At 41.5% G+C, this 27,218-nt stretch overlaps 1 protein-coding gene across 1 annotated transcript in view; it reads right to left on the bottom strand.

Annotated features, from left to right (window-relative positions):
* Nucleotides 1–27,218, bottom strand: part of WARS1 (tryptophanyl-tRNA synthetase 1) — a 572,087-nt gene that overhangs the window by 442,750 nt on the left and 102,119 nt on the right. The window contains exon 3 of the mRNA XM_044074563.1: nucleotides 17,000–17,213. Within this exon, the coding sequence (XP_043930498.1) occupies nucleotides 17,000–17,213 (214 nt within the window). The remainder of the gene's footprint in view (nucleotides 1–16,999; nucleotides 17,214–27,218) is intronic.

The raw sequence follows: 27,218 nt of genomic DNA, 5'->3' as shown, positions 1-27,218 counted from the left end.
TAAAAAATATATATATATGTATACACACTTACTCAAAGAGATGTAAATACATTCCAGATGTTCCCACATTTAAATATTTTCAATATTAGTACACAATTTAATATGCATTTTAAATATAAATTCATAACACACTAATACACATATTTATAAACTGTATTTTAACTTCATTTAATAAACTTCTTTGACCTTAGTAACATATAATAGTATTACTAAACTATGTTAAATAATAACATCATTTTCTAAATTCATTCCTTGGGGACATAATGTATGATAGTTAATAATCATTCTACTTTCCAGTTTACTCAACTTATGTTTAAAATTACCACTTAAAGGCATAATAAAGTAATTGAAAGGAAGAAGCAAAAATTAAATAGAGACATTACAGACTTTCAGAATGGTATGATCTACGTTTACTTGCGAAGGGGGCGTGTCAGCAACTATCGGAGAAGGAATGGCGCTGGGGTCCGTGATTCATCCGTTTCATCGGGTGAACAACTTTTGGGAAGGAAAAGTGTTTCCTTTGAGGAGGTTAGTATACACAGATAACCCATAACATGTATTTAAACTTACTGGGGACACTAACCATTCAACCCAATCCCATATTCTTGGGTGATACTAATTACCCTGTTATGAACAAGGAATCATACATGACCACAAATCTGCAAACTGAGAGGCTCCTGGACTTTGTTAACACAAATTCCTTGAGCTCACTAACCTAGGAGAATGTTGCACCCACCCCAACTCCTAGTATAATGTCCTCTTCAGACCATAAAGCAGTCTTGTTTGAAATAAAAAAATAAAATCCAGGATGCCTGCTAATTTTGAAACACAAAGGCAAACTTCCTACTATTAAGGGATAACTTGGCAAAATTTGAGCCCCCCCCTGCAGCAAACCATGAATACACTGCCGCCTATGCAGAATTGTTCACAGAGACCCTGTAAAGTTGTCTTAGCAGATGCATAGAGGCAGCTGTGCCTACCATAAATAAACAGAAGAAACTCCAAAAACAAGCCACCCTGGTGGAATCTCAATATCAATAGAGTGAATGACAAAATGAAGAAAGTAATGTCAAAATATTAAGACGTGCAACATTCAGCAGGATAAAAACTTTCTCATCAGTTTAAACAAGCAACTCTGAGGACAAATCAAGTCTAACAAAACCAAATTGGACTAAAATTAGCCTCCCAAAGCAAGGTCAATCATAAGCCTTCCTTTAGCTATGCCTGCAAACTGAAAGGCAGTACATAACAATGTGCAGAACTAACTGTAAATGGAACCACCTACATTGAGCTAGAAGATGTAGGTGGCTGGTGCTTCTCAGTGGCCTAAGCAAATCTAATGGGCAAAAAATTCAGCTACAATTTTACCCCTCCCCCAGCTACACTTCAAGAAATACCATTGAACAAACCCCCTCCAAACTGTCACTAGGGAGCAGGTCATCAACTCACTTTCCAAAGCCAAGACTACAGGACTGATGGGGCCAGATAATATCCCAGGATGCCTCTTAAACTGGCATGAAATACAACTTATCAGGACCACCTGAGTCATTATTTAACCACAGCCTCCAGACCAGCTTTATGCCATGTGAAAGAACTGCAGTGGTCAGCCCTCTACCCAAGGGAAGACCATCTATGGACCTTGGCAACTACAGACCCATAGGTCTGACTAATCTTATATGCAAAGCCATGGAATTAATTACTACGGAAATGATTAACAGTGACATAGGAAATCTTCAGACACCTGATCTATCCCACTTTGGTTTTAAAGCCAGATGATGCCTACTCAGCCTGGCGACTTCTTCAATAAGGTCACCAAAGCAAACAACGAAGGCAAAAAGGTGCATACTGCCCTATCCTGGCCTGGCCAAGGCATATGATACAATACCCTACCTGTGCATTGTAGACAAACACACGGAACTGGGTATAAACTCCTATGTCACCCTCTGAACAACCTGGTAGCTCCCAGATAGGGCACACAAAGTCAGGATAGGGGTCCACCTCCACAAAAAGGGTAACGCTGGATTTTATCATTTTTGACAGCTGCTCTCTGAAGTCAAATCCAACATCAATGGTCTCTGGCTATCCAGGTTTGCACATGACTGCAAACTAGGTCTAGTCAGAGAATCTCCCCAACACACTAATATCCCCCAAGAAGGGCTGATTCATACAAATAACTGCTGTCACAGCCACAGTCTAAAAATCAATGTAAAGAAATGCTTAATAGTATTCTTTGGAAAATTAGCTACCCTGGAAACCACCTCAGTGACAAAACATCCCCTAAGAGTAAACCCAGAAGCCAGGAATTTAGGTACACATGTAGACATCAGCCTGGCCTTTGACCATCATGTGAATATGGTAGTATGAAAATTATTCTATGCTGCACGACTTATAAGCTAGGGCACTTCATCCAGGTCCAAGGAAGGCATCATTCCATTGTATTCAGTCCTCATCAGAGCAGTCATTGAGTACAACAGCCCCTTTCGTACGTACCTGATCAGGCACATGCGACAAGTGGAATGTTCACAAAAGTTCCTTACAAAGGAATACACAGCTTAAATGTTTCCTGTGTGGATCACCTCAAAGCCCTATCCCTGTACTTGGTCTCTTGTAGACTGCTGAGGGACAGTCTGTGCCTGGCATACAAGGCATCCTTGGAAACCTCTCTGATGGACCCTCTGTATACCTGCAGAACAAACCGCATCAAAATTACCCAATCAAGGGGCCTTTAGCCTTGTCTTTGACGTAAATGGTACATATTAGAGAAACAGGAATGTGTCTCAGAGACTACCCCTTCTCTGAACAGGCTTCTCATTTATGTGAAGCAGAGTTCTTCCCTAACCCAACTTCAGTGTAACTTGGACCAGTGGATAGGGCGTCTGAAATTTATCCCTTGTCTGGAACCCATGTCCCTAATGGACAGAGGCAACCTTTAAATAATTGATCTTCCAAGCCAAGACCTACCTATGTCCCCAAGAACAATCTTTAAGGTTCCTAAAACTTGTCAGGTACAAGTGGTATGCGTGGCTAAGCTTAAAAAGGAGCCTGTGGTCATTAGCCTAGCATACACGCAAGAACCTACACCTAGATATATATATATATATATATATATATATATATATATATATGTACATTTTTATAGATATCACACACAGATATGCACAAACGTGTGCACATACACCTGTATATAATGTTCAAGCATACATACCTTAGTGTGTGTGTGTGTGTGTGTGTGTGTGTGTGTGTGTATGTGTGTGTGTGTGTGTAAGAGCATTCTGACATGCTGATGTGGTCTCATACTTCACAACCTCTACACGCAAGAAGTCTGGACAAAGCTAAAGATAATGGCGGGGGGGGGGCAAATGCAAAAAAAAAAAAAAAAAACGGAAATTTTTCAATATTGCTCTTATAAATTTAGAAGTTTGCTACACTAACAGTCTTTGCATTAACCTGCATTTTCTGAGGGATATGAGGTCCGAAAACTCAAATAGTTGTAATTATTTAGTGACTTTAGTCCTCAGTGATCTGAAAGAAAATCACAGATTTTATGAGAACAAGTCAAAAATCTGATGCAAAAATCTGGACACTCCACAAAAATCTGAACACTTGATGGGTATGGAGCCTCTAATGAGCCTTGAGAATGAGATGTTCCCACAGTGTTAATCAGGAAAACTACATACTAGTCATTTAACAAGAAAACTCTTGCTATTTAAAGTGCTGGTAAGACAGGAAGTTAATTTCTGATGTGGAGGTTCAGAAGAGTGAGCAGGAGCTTACATAAAAAAAATCAGTGTGTGGAGTGTGACAGCATAATTGAAGCTACTCTATGGAGTACAACAGAAAGAATAACCTTGACTATAAAGCTGGAATCAAGGAATGGCTGAAGCAAGTTAAAAGAACTGAAATCCGATTATTCTTGTGACTCTTCTTATGAAGGTGTCCCTTATGAAGTGTATAAATCTCACAATTAAGGTGGCAGATGCCACTTAAAATAAAAAAATAAATAAAGTAACCAGTACATTACCACAGGGCTCAGTACTGCAAACCCTTCCTTTTTGATGTATACTCCCCCAAACTCAGTACCACAAATCTTGACTTATGGTTATATTTGCTTTTGTGGCACCTCGTTATAACCACCAACCCCCCCCCCCCTCCCAGTAATGCAGAAACACTTTAACAATAACTCATTTTTATGAACCACTGGTCTATACAGAATGCATTCAAACTGAATGCAAAAAGGCCTCTCTCTCCATACTGCTATGAGTACCCTCAGGAGCCATTGCTCCACTATCTGAGAACATCCTTCAATATCTTTATTATATCGGCTGTGACCTCATCTGTGCCAACTGCTTTCCCTGATTTTATTTTCCTCAGTGCTGTTTTTACGTCTCTATGGTGAGCTCCTCCTCCTCTTTCATCGTAGACTGTATCTGGGGCAGTACAATTTCTGAGGGGTTTTCTTCATTCAGAAGCTGCTGGAAGTACTCCTTCCATCTGCCTTTTGTATCCTGTGGGCTGGCGAGAAGGTTGTTGCTGACATCACTTATGAAGGGTGTCCGACTGTCCTCTTTATCTTTCTGTCTTTGCCTTGCAACTTGATAGAATTTCTTTGTGCCATTTACTGAGTGGTTTTCCAGAAGCTGGTAGAGTGCCTCTGATGCCCTGTTCTTTGTTACTGCAAAGCCTTTCTTGGCCTCTTTGTTAGCCAACCAGCATTCCTTCCTAGCCTGATTTGTCTTTTCTATCTCCCACTTTTTCCTATGCTCCTCCTTTCTTTGATGACTTCCCCGACTTCTGCATTCCACTACCAGCTTTTCTTACGTTCAATGCTTCCATATCTGACTCAGCTGCATATATGTTCTACAGTCATCATACATACTGTTTTTAAGCGTTGCCATTCTTCAACTCCACCAATTTTCTCTTTATCCCGATGTGCTAGAGCCCTGAGTAATTCCTTGAACTCCTGTGCTTTCTCTCCAGTCAACTTCCAGGTCTTTAGCCTAGTCTCTGTTGACCTTAGAGCCTTCTCTGACCACTGCTTGCAGCTAACTGTGGCAACCAGTGGTTTATAGTATGGATCAACTGTTTCACTGGGGATGACTTTCGAGTCCCCAATTCTACCTCACTGCCCTACTAGGAGGTAGTCTACCAGAGTTGTATGTTGGCCACTTTTGCATGTGATTTTGTGACTCTCTCTCACTGAACCATGTGTTGGCCACCATCAAGCCATCTACAAGACAAAAGTCTAGAATGGCCTCTCCTTCTCTATTCTTGTTGACATCCCTCACTGTTTTCTGAAGCACCTCTCTTACCACAATTCCCATCCCATTTCTAGTCTGTCTTCTTCCTGAGTAGTAGACTCTGGATCCCAAGCCAAATGACTTTGCTGCACTACCTTCCATCTTGTCTCATGGATACATAGGATGCCCAGTCTCCTCCTTACCATATATTATCCACTTCAAGGCTGCATCCTGTCAGTGAACCTACACTGAGTGGAGCAATGCTTAGTTCATGTTTGGCAGGTTCAGTGGTTTTAAGTCTAGCTTTCTCTCAACAGAGCTACATCAGGCAATCCAAGCTGGGCAATTGAACACCACACAGCCAGTAGCTTACTGACCCAGGGCTGCTGAACTTTATAGAGGGCATACTCTGGCCAGCAGGGGCACATGTACCCCAACCACTGTTAGCATGACTCCCTGTCATAGCTCAGAGTAGGCCAGGTCCTCAACCCGGTAACTGCCCATGCCCATTTTGGTGATATTAGTCAACATGACCAAAAGGCACCTAGGAGACACTTTTTACACCATCAAGTTACTAGCACTGACACAACATATAATCTGTGATCTGTGTTCCAGTTAATGTTCAAAGGAGCTGGCATATACAACTCTGCTCCCTTACAGGCACTATCTTGAATCTATGCTGTTGCCCACAACTCCATTATTGAGTGAGTTTTGAGGTGGAAACACTACATGCTCTTTGGGAGGAACACTACAGATACACAGGGAGAACATGCAAACCCCATATAGGCAATTGGTCGGAGGTCAGGATCAAAGCTTGTAAACTTATGCATGAAAGGCAAAGACCTTAACCATTATGCCTGGAATTGATTAGCCGAGACAAAATCTAAGAAAAGCCAGATATTTAACAACCCTAGACTTGACAATGGGGTACTGGCAGATACCACTTACCCACTGTGCTGAAGAAAAAGTCTTTGTAAAGTAGTTGTGTAAAGAACTTACCATAACAGTAGCTGTCCTACTGATCATGGCTGCAGTATCCCAAAACTACTGGGTTATCTCGCTGAGATAATCTGATGTCCAGCTGGGGTACCAAAGCCAAAATCTTCCATACAATCCATACGTCTGACTTATGACCTAACCTCACAGGCACAAGGGTACATAAGCAGTGATCAGTAGGATATCTACTGTTATGGTAAGTTCTTACATAACTGTACTATGTCCTTCCTTATATCACTGTAGCAGTATTCCAATACCATTGGGTGACACCCAAAGCCAGTCAATTAAAAATGGCAGATGGACTAGGGACAAGGGAACTATCAATCAATCCACACAGCATAGATCTATCAAAGGAACCAATGACCACGTGAACAAACAGACTGACAGGTGAGACCCACTTTTGGACTGGCAGCAAGAAAGTTGGAGGATCTTATACTTATATGCTTATGTACCCTTACACCTGCATGCTTCGGTCACACATCTGATCATAAGGAAGTTTTTGGCTTTAGCATTTTGGCCAGATGTCTGGTTACTTGGTGAGATAACCCAAAACTAACTATTGGAAAACTGTAACAGTGATCCAAGGAAGGACATCCCATGATCATATTTTCCACTACACAATGTTAGCACCTGTTGGCATACAGCCCCAGTCACTTTTCAGAGGTTGATGGACAAAGTACAGAAGCCTCATTCTGAATATGCTCCAGGCTATGACACAATCCAAAAGACAAGCAGGTTTGAGTGTAAATGTTTAGAAAAGTAAACTGGATACTGTGTAAGCCAATTAATTAGGATACTACATAGGAAAAGGATGGCAAGACCATAACTAAAATTAAAAGAAAAAAGTTAATAAAAAATTGGCCTGTACCCACAGTAAAAGACTTTTCTTGGAATAGGTTGGTATTACAGAAAGTAGGCATAACTTCAGAACTGTTGCTTGCATTTTGACAGCTTTCACAGAAGGGGAAAGCTGTCAAGGTAAAAACAGACTTCTTTGCGTGTGTGTGTTTGTGTGTGTGTGTGTGTGTGTGTGTGTGTGTGTGTATGTGTACTCCCCTAGGATCTTGCACAATGGCACATCTACTTTCAACCAACAGGATTACTCATTCTGGTGGAATGGAAGCTGGGTATCCCCAGGCTAGGCAACAGCCCTGCAGCCCATTCGTTCTCGTCTGGGATTCCGCCGGCTAGCTTCCAGTTCTCATTTCAGATTTGAAGGTAGGGTGCCAGCCAGCTTGATCAATCTGGGGACAAGTAACCCTCTTCCTGCAGGAGTACCACCTCGCCTCCCTGGCATATCCTAACAGAGAGCCTGAAAAAGTGTTAAGCAACACACTGGGCCTTCTATGCCTTGAAGTACTATTTATTACTCAAATATTTTACCCTTGCAGTTGATCATGCCCCTCCTATGGTAGCAGAGTATGTAGACTGATGGAAATATAAAGCTGTCCTGGTGGGCAGTATCCCTACTAACATTTCAATCTATAGTAACCTGTAAGCCCAGCCTAGCCAACGGAAATGCTGATGGATTCCCCAGAGTCCTAAAATCCATGGCTTGGTGCTGGGGGGAGGGGGCAGATAAGACTTGTGGGTTTGAAGGTGTATATGCCTTTAACTATGTCTTGGGAATGAGATGTTCCTCAGGAAAACTGGGTTTTCACCAGTTGAACAAGGCACTGGTGGCCAATTAAGCTTATACAAAAGAGGTGGCCTGTAACAGCAAGACCAGAAGTTTGTTCCTAATGTTGTGCAACAGCCTAAACAGGGCCAACTTGTGGAATGCACCTAGAGACTATCACCTGAACTACAGAGCGGGAATTAGAGCCTGGTTGATGCCTATAGCTTGGGACTTCTGAAAACTTATTTTTGGAGAGAGTGCATATTTTGTAAGCATATGGTAGAAAGTAACCAAATCTACCATTTTGATTTTTATTCTGAACACATGAATTAGTGTATAAACCTGTTTTTTTTACAATCTGGTAACTCGAGTTGTTCCCTGGCCTTCAGTTATACACAGTGATAGGAATTGTGTGCGTCTGTCATTTGGCTGAATGCTCACTTGACTGAATCACTAAAAGTCAAACTCATTTGCCTGAAGCATAACTAAAAGAAAAGTGTTTGAGTCTATATAAGATATATAACAATGTCATTTCAGATCTCAGAGATTTCTTAAGGAGGTAAGTTTAGAATGTATGCATGGACTGGCAATGGCCAACATCATGTTGGACCCTCAGATCTGTAGATGTCTGTGTTTGTGCTTCAGCATTGATTCAGTGTGTGTGTGGCATTTTTGTTTTTTCTTTGTAGTTGTGCAAATATAGAGTTAATACATATAAGAAAAGTGTGTGTGTGTGCGTGTGTGTGTAAGATTCTCAAAATGTGGTACAGGGTAGGGGGCTTGCCACGTTGAAAAAGCATCTTATGGTACATTTGCTGTGTAAAATATTTTTCACATTCATTCAAATGTGTTTTCAGTCAAGTTTGTTCAATGATTTGTGATTCAGTCAAATGGGCATTTGCTCAAATGACACAGATCCTTAAAATATATACAAACAAAAAATGTAATGTGAACACACACAGACACGCACGCATACACATGCGCGCGCACAACTATCAAAATTACCATTAGTCAAAAAGTTCAGCAACTCACAACACACAAAGCTCAACATGCACTACACTATTAACAATTTTAAATACACAAAAAAACAATCAATGACTTTTGGAACAAGACAAAGGCTCACAGCTACCTCACAAATTGTACCATAGTACTGAACAACAGGGAACCCTAAAACCACGCCTTACCTTTAAATATCCACCCATTACTCCATCACCACCACAAAATCAATGACTAACAGACTACTACATTGGTTTAAAAAAACATCTCTCACTTTCTAACCCAAGAAAGCAGACTGATCACTGGCAAAGTCATTCTGTTACCCCAACCAGAATACATACTGCCAATCAGTGCCAACATCTCAAAGAAAAACATGATGTCTCTTTAAAGCACCAGTAACAGTATTAGTAGACTTGTAACCTTAACCCCCAATTAACACACTGTTGCACATTACTGAGGAAAACAAATTGGCTGCCAATACAACAGCAATGCACTCTATCAGCAGCATCTCTTACCTACAAACTCCTGAACTGAGACTCCTTCCCATACTTTGCTAGCAGATTGACAAAGAACACACAATTACACCCCAAGATACCAATCACTTTCCACCACCTCTTTTTGTTGACTCCAGGGTACAACCTTATTAGCATGGATTACAACTTCTGTATTATACCCCACACTCAAAACTCAGATGTCCCATTTCTTAGCTTTTTGTGTACAGCTCAAACAATGTCTCGCCAAAGAATCTACCTGTAAATGCTTCCAACCAGCAGCATTACACAATCACCATATTCTCACTTCCTGTTAGACAATCCACTCCCTTCAGAAACATAACCCACTTCAATACATGGTAAAAAGAATAATTCCCTCTCTTCCTTCTCACAACCCACCTACACACACCGAATGTTACTCTTACCTTTCCCATTTCCTCCCACTTCCACCATATGTAATGTGTTCAGTGTATATACCACATTTAGCACAGTGTCAGTGTAACACTTCAGTTTTACATACCTTATAAAGTCACAGAGGGAAATGAGAAGTTGGCTTCAAAATACAGTTTTCTTATACATACAACTATAGAAATAATAAAACAGGTAAGCACATTGATCTTTGCAAGTATTTCATCTCTGCTGTACCTGTATTTTATAAATTTGTTCTGCTGTTACGTTGGTATTATATTTTCTTAGGCTTAACCTGAAAATGATTCATTTGGATCAGTGTTTTATCCTAGTAAACAAATGAAAATAAAAATAAATAAAATTTACTTGCTCTCTTTTTCTCAATGCACTGATTTTTAAACCACTTTATATGATGTACAACTACTCTACTACTTCCTGAAAATATGGCTGTCTAAATAATATTTTATTAGCTGGCAGAATCCAAAAGATACCTGCAACACAACAGGCCAAAAACAAAAGTTTACCTGTAAAAGGTTGTGCCTCCACATTCCTAAGTATAGGCAGCATCACTCTCTACCCCCTTACTCATAGAATACATACTCCAGGATCACGCAACCACAGCAAAAGTAAAAAAAATCCACCAAAATAAAATGTCAACAAAACAAGTCAACTACAGTACAAACGGACTCTGAACAACTACTTCTAAATGAAACACTGACTAACAAAGGTGTCTTCAGATTTAATAGGAAGCCCCCCTAAGCATTTTTAAGTGGTAGTAGCATTTATTCTTTTAATCTTTTATGAAACAAATTCATACTACAAAACGTACAATAAAAATCATAATCAAAGTGACATACAAGGAAGGAACAAACAAGCAATACCTAATGATTATCTTTAACTGCGGCAGTATTGATTTTCAATGGATGCGTCACAGTTCGCTGGTGTACTCAATGAAAAACTAAGCCTTAGACAGTGAATTTATTCATTGCTTTCTTTTTTCTGATTTCCTGTTTAATGCAATGTGGGGTACTGTGAGTGCCACAGCCTACTCAATGGATATGAGGTAAAGGAACTACTCCTGGAATTAGCAGTACCCCATTACAACACACAAACACACACAATTATTCTTCTGTAGAATATGAGGAGTCCACATTTGTACTTTATGGGATGCACATATTGAAGAATGATAAACCTTCAAGTGAGATATAGAACAACAATCTCCTGTATTCCCCTTATCCATCCAGTTTCCATGCTGGGGATAGGTTTTTCAATTCTTTCTGTAAGAATGCAGTGCCTGAATATTTGAACTGTATCTTACTGAAATTGGTACACCTTGTTTGCTGTAGCATAGACTAGATCCAGGCCTGCTGAATATAGCTTTGTTTATATGCTTGTTGTTTGTTTGCTTGTTATTTCCCTGGAAAGCTAATTCCACCTAATACGCGGCTTTTCAGCGCTTCTGTGGATCACTAGTGATATCTGCATTGCTTACTGTACTTATTTCCTTGTTACACTTGAAAGAAAGTTACTGTTTGTCGTTTTTGCATTTACGTTACCTGTAACACATTGCACTTAAGTTACCTGGCACTTGCTCACTAAAACAATTATATAAGTCAGCACTAAAAATTAAAAGCACTACACCCTCACTCCCCACTGGCCCTGGTTTTCAATTATTAAGGAATTCCCAATATTATTCTAGCATGTCCAAAGGTCAGTTGTCAATCTCCTCTCCGGTCCAGCTGGTGAATATGGGAATTTTGAGGCAATGTTACAACTGCCTCATGTACACAGACAACCCTCTCCTCCTCCCAACAAATTCCAACACATGTGAGAGATGCAATCATATAGCCAAACTGGAGGCCAAGCTCTCTCAACTCAATACTGGCATAACCAGTCAGGAGGAGAAGGAAACCACACTCACTACAATTCCAGTCTCACACAGACCTACCACGACAGCAAACCAAACACATAATCACACAAAAACATACTGAGGCTCTAAATAAAGATCTGCCGAAGCAGCAGAGACCTCCAAAGCAGACACCCAAGCAGCCGCTACCCCAAAACAAAACACGTGCAACACATATCTCACAAAGCCAGTGTGCCAAACAGTCACAGCCCTTAAGACTAAACAACACACCTGATACACTTGTAATAGGTGACTCTATCGTCAGGCACACTGACATCCCGCTCACCAGGCTGAACAAGGAGAGGGTCATGGTGAGCAGCCTGTCGGGCGCTAAAATCCGCCACATAACACAAGCACTCAGGTCACTCCAAGGCAAGTACAAATATGACTCAGTCATTGTCCATGCTGGTGTGAATGACCTGAGACGTACCTCCCTGGACTACATGAAAAGAGACATAAAGGAGCTCTCTGAGCATGTAGCCCAGGCCGGTATGACCCTGACCTTGAGTAGCATCTTACCCTCACCAAGAATGATGCCACAATATGAAGACAAGATGATCAATTTCAACAATTAGCTTAAGTACTGGTGTCATTCAAAGGGGATCCAATGCCTGTCAGCATGGGATGATATGCTCGACAAGCCACGATGCTTCGCTAGGGACGGCTTGCACCTGTCACCCCTGGGCTTTCGGATATTGGCAAAGGCTCTTGCTACCCCCATAGTGCCTTTTTTAGGCAAGGCTCAAAAGACAAACCCACCTCCATAGGTAACACAAGGGATAAGAAACTAAGAGTAATGCTACTCAACGCCAGAAGTCTAAACCTCAAGATGCACGCACTTCAAACTCTCCTTAGCATGGAGAACATCGATATCTGTGCAGTAACAGAAACCTGGTTCAGGGCTCCCGAGAGCACCCCAGCACTACCAGGTTATACCTCATACCATGCTTTTCGGCCCCAAAACTTGGACCGAACCACAAAAGGAGTGGGAGTATCGATATTCATCAAAGATACCCACACCTCCAGGTTGGTGGCAAAGCACGAAGCATCAGAGACTATCCATGTGCAACTAACAGTGGGTAAAACTGCCTTCCAGTTTATAGCCTGCTACAGACCACCCTCCCAAACCCAGGAACCCCACTCGGCCTTCCTGAGAACACTGGAAAATATGAAGGTCTCTCCAAACACCATTATATTGGGTGACTTCAACTACCCAAACATAGACTGGGAGCATTACTCTAGCTCCAACACCCTAGCCCAAAGGTTCCTAGAATTTAGAAACTCAAATGCTATGGAACAACTTGTTACCACTCCCACAAGAGGGGAAAACATACTGGACCTGATCATCACCAACATGGGGACTCTATGCTCCAGACCAGAAGTGTATCCTTCACTGGTAAGATCAGACCATAAACTAATCTCACTGGATATTCACATCCCGACCCCACCCGCTGACCAGAAAACCACAGTGAAAAACTTCTCTAAAGCAAATTTTACACTCCTCAAAACTGAGGTGGGATCCTTCAAAGCCCCGGCCTGTGGAAAATACGCCCAGACCGCAGAATCCTTTATAAACGCATTCTATGAACACCTTCAGGAATGCATGGATCATGCGATCCCAAATAAAACCAAGACCCAATCCTCCAAAGGCAGACGTCCTGTCTGGTGGACCCCAGCCATAAACAAACTATACAATAGAAGGAGGAAGCTACTAAATGATAAAGCAAAATCCCAAAAAGGAAGGCATCACTGATCAGTATTAGCAAAAAACTACGGGCACACATAAAATTGTCTAAGGCCAGCTTCGAGAGAAAAATTGCACAGGACACTAAGGATAATCACAAGGCTTTCTTTAGTTATGTTAGGAACCTGGGTGGTAATTCCCAGATATGCTCAGAATTAGTCCAAAATGACAAAAACTACACCGAACCCACAGACATTGCCAACATCCCAGCTGACAGGTTCAGCGCAAACTTCTCCCTCTCCCACCAAAAGGGCAAATATCTATCCCAGCAGAGTGCTGCCCTACTGACATTTCAGATGCTCAGGTAAGAGCCGCCCTCTCCAAAGCAAAAAACACAGCATCAATGGGACCAGATGGTGTCCCGGGCTGCGTCCTACATGAACTCAAAGAAGAGCTAAACCCAAACATAAAACTACTGTTCAATCTCAGCCTTACTACAGGATATGTGCCCAAAGAGTGGCATACAGCAACAGTGGTCCTTCTCCATAAAGGTGGTGCCTCAACGGATCCTGGAAACTATCGCCCCATAAGCCTGACTAGCTTGGTCTGCAAAGCTATGGAAAGGATCATCATGGACCTCATAAATAAAGATATTGGGGACCTACAAACACTGGATCCTACCCAGTTCGGCTTTGTTAAGGGCAGATCCTGCCTCTTCAACCTGGTTGATTTCTTTGAAACAGTCACCAAGGCCATTGACGAGGGGAAGGTGGTCCACACAGCCTACCTGGACCTCGCAAAAGCCTTCGATACAATACCCCACTCGGGCATTACAGATAAGCTCACCAGCTTAAATATAAACCCCTATGTCACTAGATGGATTGCAAACTGGCTCAAGGACAGAACCCACATGGTTAGAATTGCTGGAGCCATGTCAGACTCCAAACCAGTTACAAGTGGTGTCCCACAAGGCTCAGTCCTGGGACCTCTCTTGTTGGGTATATATTTCTCGGAGGTACAGGCCAACACGGAAGGACTGTGGCTGACCAAGTTCACAGATGACTGCAAACTGGGCGCCATAATCGACTCTCCAGCCGACACAAGCATCCTCCAAAAGGGCCTCATAGAAACAGACAACTGGTGCCAGAGCCATGGCCTCAAGCTAAATGCCAAAAGTGTATAGTCATCCCCTTTGGCAAAAACAAAGTGCCCACAAATTACCACATAGGTGGAAATCCATTAAGTACAGAAGAAGTAATTAGGGACCTGGGGACCCAAGTTGATAGTAATCTCTCATTTGACAACCACGTGGCCAAAGTGGTTAGAAAAACATTTTATATAGCCCACCCAATCATGAAGGGATTCACATCTACATCAGGGGAGGTCATCGTGCCTCTTTACTCATCCCTCATCAGGCCCATAATTGAGTACAATGCCCCTTTTGGGATGTACCTTACCAGACACCTGCAGCAACTGGAAAGACCCCAAAAGTACCTCACCAAGAGGATCAAAGGGCTCAAACAGATGCCATATGCTGCCCGGTTAAAGAAACTCCAGCTCTACTCAGTGGCATACCGCCTGTTCAGAGGCGATCTGTGCCTGACCATAAAGCCACGCCCAACCCGGAATTAATGGACATGCTGCACCTCAGAAAATCCAAATCCTATCGAGCTACGCTCGAGAGACTTGAACCTCAGCACTGAAATAAATAGGACATGCTGGAGGGACAGATTCATAACCCAGAGGCTCCCTTCACTCTGGAATAAAATCCCAGTCCAGGTTAGGCAGAGTCCCTCATTGACTCTCTTCAAGAGGAATCTTGATGAGTGGATGGGAGATCGTAGGTTTACCCCGGGTATCACTTCTGTGTCACTGTTAGACAGAGGCACAGTATACTAACCTCGAAAAAGGGCATAGCAAAATAAATTTAAAATGGGTGGCGAAAGCCAAACACATTCTGGCTAGGCTTATAAATGCCCTAGGCCAGATAGCCTAGTATGAACCTATGAACCTATGAACTTGCAACACAAACAGCAAGTATAAGACTTGGGAAAACAATTTTTTTTAGAGGAGACTGCATGTTATATATATAGAAAACATTCAAGATTGCAATAATTTGTTAACAGGTTTTGTTTTAGAATTATCTGCATTACTTTGTCAAAAAAATTAGTTTTATGGCTCAAGCTCATTAAGAAACAGATGAATACTGACAATTCCTCTATCGGGATCTGTGTGTTTAACAGTTTTAAAAACAAACACCGAAAATAGGTAGCTATCCTGCTGAATGATACCACACCAAAAAGGCAAAGCTAAATACTGGAAACAAGTGTAGTATCAAACGCTTAGAACCATCCAAAATAGCTGCAATACTGTAGAATTCCAAACGAAGCACACTGATAACGCTTGTGAAGGATAAATCTTTTATTTGGAGACAGAAAATGAGCGCTTTCACGTGGACACCCACGCTTCATCAGATTCATCAAAAACAAAGCTTGGTGTTATGGTTCTGGCAATGTAATTATTTCACTTAAACACTGAGAAAAAATATTTTTTGTTTCCCACTGTCAAATTATCTAAATACGAAAAGCATCTATTATATAAAAACTTATGGTTTTGTTGTGTTAAGTGACCATAGTATGTTGAATTTTGCTAATGTAATAATACTGGTAGTGCAGTATTAAGCAAAATGTCTGATACTATAAGATCGACTATAATGTTTTCAGTGCACCCTTATACAAATGTGAAAAAATAAATACGTTAAGTAAATGTATGAAAAAACATGCATTTCATACATGAACGACACACACATACCAAAAAAGGTACAAGTTACAAGCAAAATAAATATTGTAAGAGGACTAAGAAAGGCATGAAGCTGACTACTATTTGGTTTCAGGATGACACAAGACTCTGCAGACATGGTGGCTGGTTAGTATATTAATATACTGGCCTGTTCCTGCAGACAGAGACGTATAATTTAAGTCAGGTATGCAGTGATGAGTAGCAACTGAAGTGCAGTACTGGACGGCTACAAGTTGTACGACTGTTAAAAGGCAATTGTAACAGTATACAATGTGTATTATTAAAAACATTTCTTTTTTATATTTTAAAAGATGGATATAATTACCTGTAGAACTGAAGAACGATGACCATGACTGAAATGTACACAGCAAAACTACCTGGTGCTTTTAGGAGAACTAAGATCACAAGGTAAACAAGGCAATCCCACATGCAGTAGTGGAATGCTATATCTAGACAGAAGGGAGGAAGGAGCTGTGAATCAATAGCAGATCAAAAAGACTCTGTGATCACACTCGTGTCAAAAAACAGGACTAAATGGGAGACTCAGAGATGATAATAAGGGCAGAAGTCAAAACAAGATGGTGTAGGCCCTCCAAAATATATTAAATTCATTCAGCATTAACCAGTTAAAACAAAGAAAGGAATGTTTTGGAACAAACCCATGAAATAACCCATGTGTCAGTACTAAGCTTCACATATGTTTCTAAACTAATTATTTGAAATGTCATAAGAACAGTTTAAGTTTTGCTCTAAAATGCACAGGAAATTACATAGCGTTTTACAAAAGATCCACACGTTACAGTCATGCATTGATACGTTGCAATGGCTACAAAGCTAAACTATGTAACAAAACAAAACATTCACCTATTAGTTTGTCGTAGTCTACTCCCTTGGCACTCGACGTATGAACTGACCATGGATCTACAAAGTCTTCATCATCATTCACTTTGAGTGGTTCACTGTTGCTGATGGGTGTATCGTTGGTTGGTGGAGATCCAGCCTCGTATGCCTTTCCTGTTACTGTCTTGTATTCTAGCTTCAAGGTTAGCAGCTTGTTCACTGCTGCATCAATGTCTTCCTAAATTATTCAAGAAAATTTTTAACTTAGACTTTTTCCTATTTATAAACAACTCCCTGCATATCAAATTTCAAACAACAGAGAATGCCCAGCCTCAGACTGTGCTGCCAAAATAAACAGTGCAATGCATTCAATACAATGTTTATCAACTTTACATAGTAACAATGAAAAAACATATGAGGGGAAAAAAATAAGGATATGGAATCCTGTACAGGAAGCTCAAGGGTTCCAAACCTGCAAGTCCTTTGTTCTGTTCAACCTATCCGGTTTGGGAACTTGGGGATTACTTAGTACTGTAAAATCTTCCATTATTTCTCAGGAAAAAGCACTGGTCAACAGTGCAATTAAAAGGCTCAATCTACTGCCAATAACTACTAATTGTCACTCTAACATACTATCTAAATTTGTAAAAACAGATAATTTGCAATCCATTCTTGAGCCCATGATTGCATTCATCTATAAATCTACATGAATTAGAATGTACACTGAATATTACCACATCTGCAACTGAGATTAGCCCACTCAAATCTTATTTTACATAGATAAATACCTCAGCATAAAATCTCTCAATAAGTAATACACCACAACAGATAATCCTCTTAAAAACTTCCCCCAGTCAACAGTTTTGGAAACTCCTTGTTCTCACCAGTGGTGTCCAAATGGTACCTCTCTCAAGTTTCGAGTCCCATAAACATCACCTTTTAAGAAAGCACTATCTGCTCAGCTTATCTCCAACTGGACTCGGTTTTGTGCTCCCAGTATCATTTATTGTATTCATGCTGACAAAAGTGGGCAATGTTAATGACCTGCAGGTTTCTAACATGTTCTGCAGTTAAAACTGGTTATTTTTATTTATTTTTATTTATTTTACATTTGTTGACCGGGATAGTCCGACTGGATGCATGTCCATTTTCAGCGGAGGCCCGGGGAGAAAAGCTCCAAGGGTAAGCAGATACAGCATTACATAATACCAGCATTACATATTACAAACAGATTATTTACAGAGATTACATAAGTAAGCAAGTTAAACAAGTTCCACAGGTTAAAGTTAGTCCTGAGCACAAGTCAGGATTAAATTAAATTACACAGTAAACTGGTTAAAAGATTTTTACACATTCAAGTTAGCCAGGCTTGATACATTGACATAGCCAGTTAAGTGACAAATGTTGTTTGAGTCTAGTCTTTAATTGACCTAAGGTGGAAAGTAAGGTAATATCAGCTGGAAGTGAGTTCCAGGATCTACTTACAGAGTTAGCAAAGAGAGAATCACCGGCTGTGTTATTAATTTTGCTAGTCTGAATTAGTAGTTTGTTAGAGGATCGAAGCGGTCTAGGATTGTTATAGGGGGTGATAATATTTTTAAGTGCAGGAGTATTGTCCGGATTATAGAAGATTTTATAGGCCATAATCAGTTGGTTATACTGGATAAGGCTAGGTAGTTTAAGCCAACCAAGCTGATTTAGACTGATGCAATGATGTGTCCTAAAAGGCAGCCCAGTGGCAAACCTGGCAATGTGGTTGTAGCAAACTGAGAGTTTGTTAAGGACAGTCTTGTTCAAATTTGAGAGTAGAGGGGATGCATACAGAAGGGTTGAAAGAAGGTGAGAGCGAGCTATGGCAATTTTAGCTGGAGGGGTTAGGAAGGCTTTTATTCTGTAAAGTGACCCTAGTTTTTTATTGATGTTTTTGATAGTTTGGTTAACATGTAGGTCAAATATGAGATTATTGTCTATGATGACACCTAATAGTTTTGTAGATGGGTCAGGGGAGATTATTGTGCCATCATTTGATTTTATGGTAAAGGTGAAAGCGGTAGACCTACGTGTTGGTGAAAATAACAGCATTTTAGTTTTTTTGGGATTTAGGATCAGACGATGTTCAGAAAGCCAGTTTTCTATTGTATTAAAGGTGGTCTGGGTAGCTGACCATAACTCTACTGGAGATGTGGCTGAGCAAATCAGAGTAGAGTCATCAGCATATTGGATACAGCTGACTTTTGGGATGACAGTATAATGGTCGTTAACGAAGATGGAGAACAGCAAGGGCCCTAGTATAGAGCCTTGTGGTACTCCGAGGGTGTTAGGTAGAAGGTTAGAGAGTTTGTTCTGCCAGAGGACAGCCTGCTGTCGACCATTCAGGTAGGACTGAAACCACTGGAGGGCACCAGTATCTAGACAGAATGTTTGCAGGGTGTGGATTAAAAGTTGGTGATCAACCATATCGAATGCCTTGGAAAGATCCAAAAAAGAGGGCTGAGGATATATAATTATTGTTGCGATTATGGTTTATGGTGTTAGTAAAGGCTAGGAGGGCTGAAGTAGTGCTGTGATGAGGACGGAAGCCATGCTGAGTGTCTGCCATAAGGCGATTTTGGATTAGGTGGTGCATGAATGGTCTATGAATACATTTTTCCATAATCTTTGCAAGTGGAGAGAGTATAGCTATTGGCCTATAATTGGAGAATTCAGTAGAGCTGCCTCCTTTGTGAAGTGGGATTACATAGGATATTTTCCAGATGGTGGGAATTTTAGCTTCTACTATGTTTCAATTGATTAGTATTGAGACGGGGAAAGCAATAGCATCAGCTGATTTTTGTAGATACTCGGCAGGGAGTTGATCAGCAGAAAGTGTAGTGGGTTTTAATTTTTTGATCAAGGTACGGATAAGTGAAGTGGCGATTGGTTGGAAGCTGAATGCAAGTAGATTTCTAGGGGTGCTACTTTCAGGACCAGGGGAGCTAGGAGGTAGTTGGCTAGCTAGGGCTTGAACTGTCTCAGTAAAGAATTGGTTAAAACTATCAGAAACATCTTCAAGGGTTTTATCAATAGTAGCAGCAGGGATTGGGGTTGACGTTTGTCCAGGATGTAGTAGATTATTTAAACTTGCCCAAAACTTCTGAGGGTTATTTTGATTTACTGTCTGTAAATTACAGTAGTATTGTTTTTTGTCTTGTAAAATTGATTTTTTGGTTTTATTCCTGGTCTTGAGGGTCTTTAGAAGAACGCCATAAAGCCCATGCTTTGTTTCTAAGGGTAATTTTGAGTTTAGACTCATTAGAAAGCCATGGCGTAGTTTTTGCCTTGGTTCTCTTTGAACGAACAGGTGCATGCAAATCAAGGATCTCAAGGAATTTGTTGTTAAAGTATGCTACTGCTTCCTCTAAGGGGAGGTGTTTTAGAATAGACCAATTACATGAGTTTAGTTCTTGTTGGAATTTGGCAGGGTCAAAGTTTTTATTGTTTCTAACCTTTCTGAGTAAGGATTGTTGGGAATTAATGGTTTTGTGCTTAATTACATATGTGAGAAGGTGATCGCTTAGGCCATTAAGGAGGGTACCAGAGGTGTACAGTTGGGGGTGACTGTTTATGAGTACCCAGTCAAGTATACTTTCTTTTTGGTTGGGTTTACCTATCCTGGTAGGGGTGGATATGATTTGTGTAAATGCATGCAGGTTAATATGGGTGGTTGGGGATTCTAAGGAACAGGTGCCACAGTCTATGTTAAAGTTTCCAAGTAGTAGGGTTTCTTGGGGGTAGTGACATGATAACCAGTGCAGGATATCTTCAAATGTAGATATATTGTTACCTGGGGGAATGTACATACAGATGATATTAATGCATTTATTTTTATTAAGTTGCAATTTGGTGGCAAGAATCTCAGAGTTATTAATCTGAGGAGGTTGTATTACATCTATGGTGACATTCAACTCAGATTTATTGAGTACAGCTACCCCACCACCCCCCTTCCTCGAAGCACGATCCAGCCTGTGTATGTTGTACCCAGGAGGTAACGCTTCATTATCTTTAGTGTTGGTTTTAACCAGGTCTCAGATAAACAGAGAATCTCAGGGGAGTGGACATCCAGAAGTGCATGCAATTCATGTACCTTGTTATTAATGCTTCTAATATTGAGATGACAGACTAGGAGAGAGTTAGTTGGCCTATTAATTGTAGGTTTGTAGCTTAGATTACAAGTAGAGGGGGTATGTGTATCTGAAGTGAGTGGGCCAGGGTTGGGGTGAATATCACCACCAAGTATTAGGTTGAGTCTATACTTGGTGATGAACTTCAGGAATTTGTTTATTAGTTTGTGGTAGTGTTTGGATCTAGAGCTAATGTGCCTGAGGTTGAGATGTTGATAGACTGAACAAGATGATGGATAGGATCTGGTACTGTAAGTATGGTTGAAGGTGGAAGGATTTACAGCTGGGGTGATAGTATGGCCTTTTGGGACCTGAAATCCCATAAAAAATTGTTTTCATACAAGGTAAGGAGGTATGGTGTGAACAAGAGGGGTAGTAAAGAGGAGTATATCATTATATGTGATTCAGCTAGTGAGTGAAGGAACTGTTTTACCTGGTGATGCAACACCAGAAGATAGATTGGTGAGGTAAAGGTACTGGAAGGGGAGATGGGAGAATGCCAGAGGAAAGCTAATAGGTGCTATTAAATGTAGGTAGTAGAATAGGGGTGGGTGGAATTATCCCAGATGAAAGCAGATAGGATCTAGAAAGTGGGGGAGTGGCTATAGTACTATAAATTTAGAGGTACTGGGGGCGGGAGGAAATTGGAGGCAGGGAGGGGAGCGAAGAGAGCCCGAGCGTAGCGAGGCTTAACGAAGGGCTATTGCAGTTTACAAGGTTTCCTAAGGTGTCCCAAAGCTATAAGGTAAGTATTACAGCTCTAATGTAAGAGTCAATTTACTGCAGTTACAGGGGATGGAGGCAACCACTCAAGTAGAAACAAAGAGCCCTATGGCTGACCAATATGGTGACCTGCTTAATTACAAAGCACTGTAAGTGAAAGCTTAACAAATGCTTTTTGTGTAACCTACTCTGTTTAAATGTTGAAAGAAACTGATTGCAGTCCAGTAGACACCGTTTTGTAGGGATTATAACGGAGAAAAATCCTCAAGTACAAACAGCATTCGATATGAGGGGAAAAAAGCAGTTCCGGAGGAGGCAAGCACCTTGCACTCCCCTCCAGATGCACAGGACTGCACCCCGCACAATGCACAGGACTGCACCCCGCACAACCCTGCTATTTATATACTCCAACTCAGAAGTAACACAAATATAGGGAAAGGAGAAACCTTGGTATTGTAGGGGAAAAGACAGCATTTGTAGACTAATGACTGGTACCAGTGTGTGAACAATGTACAACACTGTGGGCTCACATTATAGCTACAGAATCCTGTCTTTGGTCTACGTCGTCATGACCAGAAAGAGTAAGAGATCCTGCAACCCACTGCGGAATATGTTGGCTTTATGTTGCTTAAAAGATGAAAATGGATTTTTCTTCAACATAAAAAAATATTATTCTTCCAGCATGCTGCTGGCAACTCTATATATTTCTCAATGCAACACTGAAAGAGCTGCTTGTTCTCTTTTTATCAGATCATGAAATCTTCTGAGGATAGATGTAAAAATTACCAACGTACACAACTATATGGCACTTACCCACATTCTACCCTGAAAGTTACACAATGCAGAACTCTGGCATTCTGACCTGCAAGTAAAGTTCCTGTAGCAAATGACCTGAATGACAAAGTACAGTTGTGTACACCTACCATAAATGTAGATGTTCGAGTGTCTTCACTGTTGCAGTCATAACTGTAGGGTTCTCCCCTGCCGGCAGGCAGCCCGCGGTCGGCCAGAATTCCAAAGTCTGGGTCCGGCGTCGGCTGTTCAACCCTACTCCCTGACGTCAGAGCGCCAGGAGTATAAAGCTGACAGCCAACGCCATCTTCTCCAGTTTTTCTTGCCCCAGATGTCAGGAGTCCCAAAATGAAAATGGTCTCAAAACCATTGCAAATACACCTCAGAAGAATGGTGAAAAAAAGGGAACCACACAAAAGTAAAAATAAGAGGGGACAGGAGGGAGGGAAACCCAGACTGCAACAGTGAAGACACTTGAACATCTACATTTATGGTAGGTGTACACAACTGTACTATGTTCATCGTGTTTCACTGTTGCAGTCATGACTGTAGGGTAGAATCCCAAAGCTGGAAGAAAGGGAGGTGGTCATAAAGAAGGAGGGGTGGCTAAAAGGCCCTGCAAGACTGCAGAGGCAAAGCCTGCCCTAGACTTAGAGTAGAGAGGCAAATTGTAGTGCTTAGAGAAAGTATGCACTGAACTCCAAGTTGCAGCTTCCAAAATGTCCTTGGTAGGAACTCCCCTGAGGAAGGCTGCAGAAGTGGCAGCAGCTCTGGTGGATTGAGTCCGTATGCTCCCTGGGATTTGCTTTCCATGGTGTGAATAACAAAATCTGATTCCATGAGCAATCCATTTAGAAATGGTTTGTTTAGAAATGGCTTTACCTTGGGAACTTGAAGCATAAGAAACAAACAATTGTTCTGATTTTCTGATGTCCTTGGTTCTGTTCAGGTAAAAACGTAGCTGTCGATGTACATCCAAGGAATGTAAGATCCTTTCCCCTTTATTTTGAGGAGTGGGGAAAAAGGTTGGCAAGTGGATAGTTTGAGTTAAAGCCACTTTGGAAACCACCTTAGGCATGAAAGTCAGATTAGTCCTCAAGATACCCTGTCTTGATGAAAAATAATATAAGGTTCCACCGCCATAAGAGCTTGTAACTCTAAAACTCTCCTGGCAGAGGTTAGTGCCAACAGGATAGCTGTCTTCCAAGATAAAAACTTGATGTCAGCAGAAGCGGCAGGCTCAAAAGGAGGCAAAGTTAGTTTTTCCAAAACATAATTGAGATCCCAAGCAGGAATAGGAGGAGATCTAGGAGGTCTTAAGTTCTTAGCTCCTCTGAGGAACTGTCTCATGAGCTGGTGGGAAAAGATGGGAGGGTCTGAATTATAATGAGCAGAAATAGCAGAAGCATGGATCTTAATGGAAGAGAAAGAGAGACCCTTATGTAAGAGATCCGTCAAGTAAAGTAGAATTAAGGTAATGTTAGGAAGAAGAGGATCAGAATCCTGAGCCTGCATCCAGGAACAAAATCTTTTCCATTTTCCTGCATAAGATTTCCTAGTGCTAGGACGTCTGGCTTCTAAAATGACATCCATAACCTGCTTGGGTAGGAAAGAAGAAATCAAAGGCCCTGGATTAACCAGGCCGCCAGGCTGAGAGTTCTGACATGAGAGTGTAGAACCTGACCCTGATGTTGGGACAGAAGGTTCGGAGACTGAGGTAAAATCCAAGGGGGCTCCAGGCATAGGTTTATTAGAGTTGGATACCAAAACTGCCGAAGCCAATTCAGAGCCAACAAGATTATCATCTTGGGTTTGTCCTGTTTTATCTTCAATAAAACTCGTGGAAGAAGAGGTAGAGGCGGAAAGGCATATCCCGAGAGGTTCCTCCAACTGAATGACAGGGCATCCACTTTCCAAGCCTCTCTGTGGAATGTCCTGGTGCAAAAATTCTGTAGCTGATGATTTAGATGGGATGCAAAGAGATCTATGTGAGGACATCCCCATACTGCTATCATCCTGAATATTTTGGTGTCCAGCATCCACTCGTGTGGATCCGAAAGGTTTCTGCTCAAACTGTCTGCCAGTAAGTTATGTTTCCCTGGTAGAAACTGAGCTTGAAGATCCAGATTGCAAGCTAGAGCTGTGTTCCATAAATCCATGGCTAGTCTGCAAAGGGGGTAGGAATGAGATCCCCCTTGCTTGTTTATATACCACATAACTGTGGTGTTGTCAGTCTGTATTAGTAGTTGTCCTGGTTGTATGAGATTCCTGAAGGCCAATAGAGCTTTCTGAACGGCTAACATTTCCTTTAAGTTGATATGCAAGTGCTTCTGATCCTTTGTCCAAAGGCGCAGCAGACAATTGCCCTGACAATGGGCTCCCCAAGCATAATCCGAGGCATCCGTGGTTAGAATCTGAGAGGCAGGAGGAAGACGGAAGGGCTTCCCTTTGTTTAGAGCACATGCCCTGGACCACCAAAGAAATTCCTTTTGAAGGCAAGGAAGGACAGGAATCAGTATGTCCAAACTGTGGTAATGCTGAGACCATACACTTTTTAGGTACCACTGTATTTTCCTCATGTGTAGTCTTGCATATGGTACGAGAAGGATGCAGGAGGCCATGTAACCCAAAGCCTGCAGGAATTTCCTTGCAGATAGATGGGTTAGAGTTGCCAAGGCTTTGAAAGTTGATGCCAGCTGTAATTGTTTTTCGGATGTCAGAAATGCCATCTGGGTTGTAGTGTTTAGAAGAGCACCCAGAAAAGTTATCTGTTGTGAAGGTGTCAAATTTGACTTTTTTATGTTTACAGAGAATCCCAGGAATTTGAGGAGGTTTTGTACAAAGTCTAGATGCTGGAGCAAGACATCCTTGCTGTCTGCCTGAATTAGACAATCGTCCAGATAAGGGTAAATTTGAATTCCCTTGAGTCTGCAGTAAGCTACTACTGGAGCCAGGCATTTGGTGAAGACCCCGGGCGCAGTAGACAATCCAAAGGGCAGCGCAGAGAATTGAAAGTGCCTCGATCGGGCCTTGAACCTGCGGTATTTTCTGAGATCCTGCCTGATGGGAATGTGTAAATATGCCTCCTTTAAATCCAAAGTCACCATCCATGCATCTTTGGACAGCATTGGAAGTAACTGCTGTAGAGTAAGCATCTTGAATTTTGGAATCTCTAGAATGGTGTTCAAGACCGACAGATCCAGAATGGGTCTCCATGAATTTTGCTTTCTTGGGACTAGAAAGAGCCTTGAGTAAAACCTTTTTCCCATCTCTGAAAGAGGTACCAGTTCTATGGCATTCATAGCCAAAAGAGCCTCCACCTGGTTTAAGGTCTCCATCCACTGATGCTTTGGAAGGTCTGGCCATCCGCTTGGCCTTGGCAAAGTATGAAAATGGAATTTGTAACCTCTTAAAATCACATCCAAAACCCATTTGTCCTGGGTTATTTGAGTCCAATTTTGGTAAAAAAGAGAGAGTTTTCCTCCGAGAGGGGCTTCCAGGCAAGACGTTCCTGCAGCCCAACAGAGGGAGTCATTGAGTTTGTTTCCTTTGAGACTGTGGCCTGTCCTCTCCTCCCCTAGGGGTAGAAGCAGTCCATTGCCTTGGTCTATAAGCAGCTTGTGTTTGAGGCCTCCCTCTGAGCGTCTATATCTACCCCTTTGAGGCCTGTCTGAAGTGGGAAAGGACCAGTTTTTTGATGGCCAATTCCTGCTAAATCTAGGAGGCTGTACTTGTAAGAAATCTTTAACTGTTTGCATGGATTTCGCCTTATCCTCCATCTTTTTAATCACCTCTTCAGCTTTAGATCCAAACAAAACATTATGCTGAACAGGAGCATCCAATAATTTAGCCTTTACTTGTTCAGGTAAATTTTGTTCCTTTAGCCATGCATGTCTTCTAATGACTGTGCCAGAGGCCGCAGCCCTACAAGAAGCCTCCAAGGCATCAAATCCACAGTGTAAAACATGCTTCCCAACTTGTTCAGTGGCATGCAATAAGTCATGCAATTCCTTATCCTCTGCACAGGCAGAAATGGAAGTAAATTTCTGTTTTAAGACAGACAAGAGAAATTGCTGCTATTTAAGCATATGAAACTGACAGTTTAAAGCCCTAATGGACAAAGTAGCAGAAGTGTACACCTTTTTACCCCATCTTTCCAAAGCTCGAGAATCCTTTTCAGTAGGAATATGATTTTTGGCAGTAGCGGCCTTAACACCCTTAGGACCCTGAGAAATGGTTTCAGGGTCAGCAGTAGGATTCTTGTATAAAAACTGATGGGAATCAGGAACCCTGTAGTACCTATCAGGCTTAACAGGAGCAGGAGGAAAAGAATCAGGGGTTAAATAAGCCTCCGAAAAAGCATCATCCACAATATCCAAAACAGGAGGAATAGCCAGGGGTCTATGTTGGGGAAGAAGAAGAAAATCCCTCAGCCTTTTCTTGGGTTCTGAATACTCCTGTCCCTCCCAGTGGAAATGTTCCCTCATTTCATGTAGAGTTTCCCCAAAAGAAAAATCCACAGGAGGAGAAGCTGAAGGAATAGATTATTCCGTATCAGAATCCTCATA

The sequence above is a fragment of the Protopterus annectens genome, chromosome 6.part0, assembly GCF_019279795.1.
Source record: "Protopterus annectens isolate FY-2018-M chromosome 6.part0, PAN1.0, whole genome shotgun sequence".
Lineage (NCBI taxonomy): Eukaryota > Metazoa > Chordata > Ceratodontiformes > Protopteridae > Protopterus > Protopterus annectens.
Note: the sequence above shows the minus strand (reverse complement) of the source record. Positions and strands in the feature narration are given on the sequence as shown.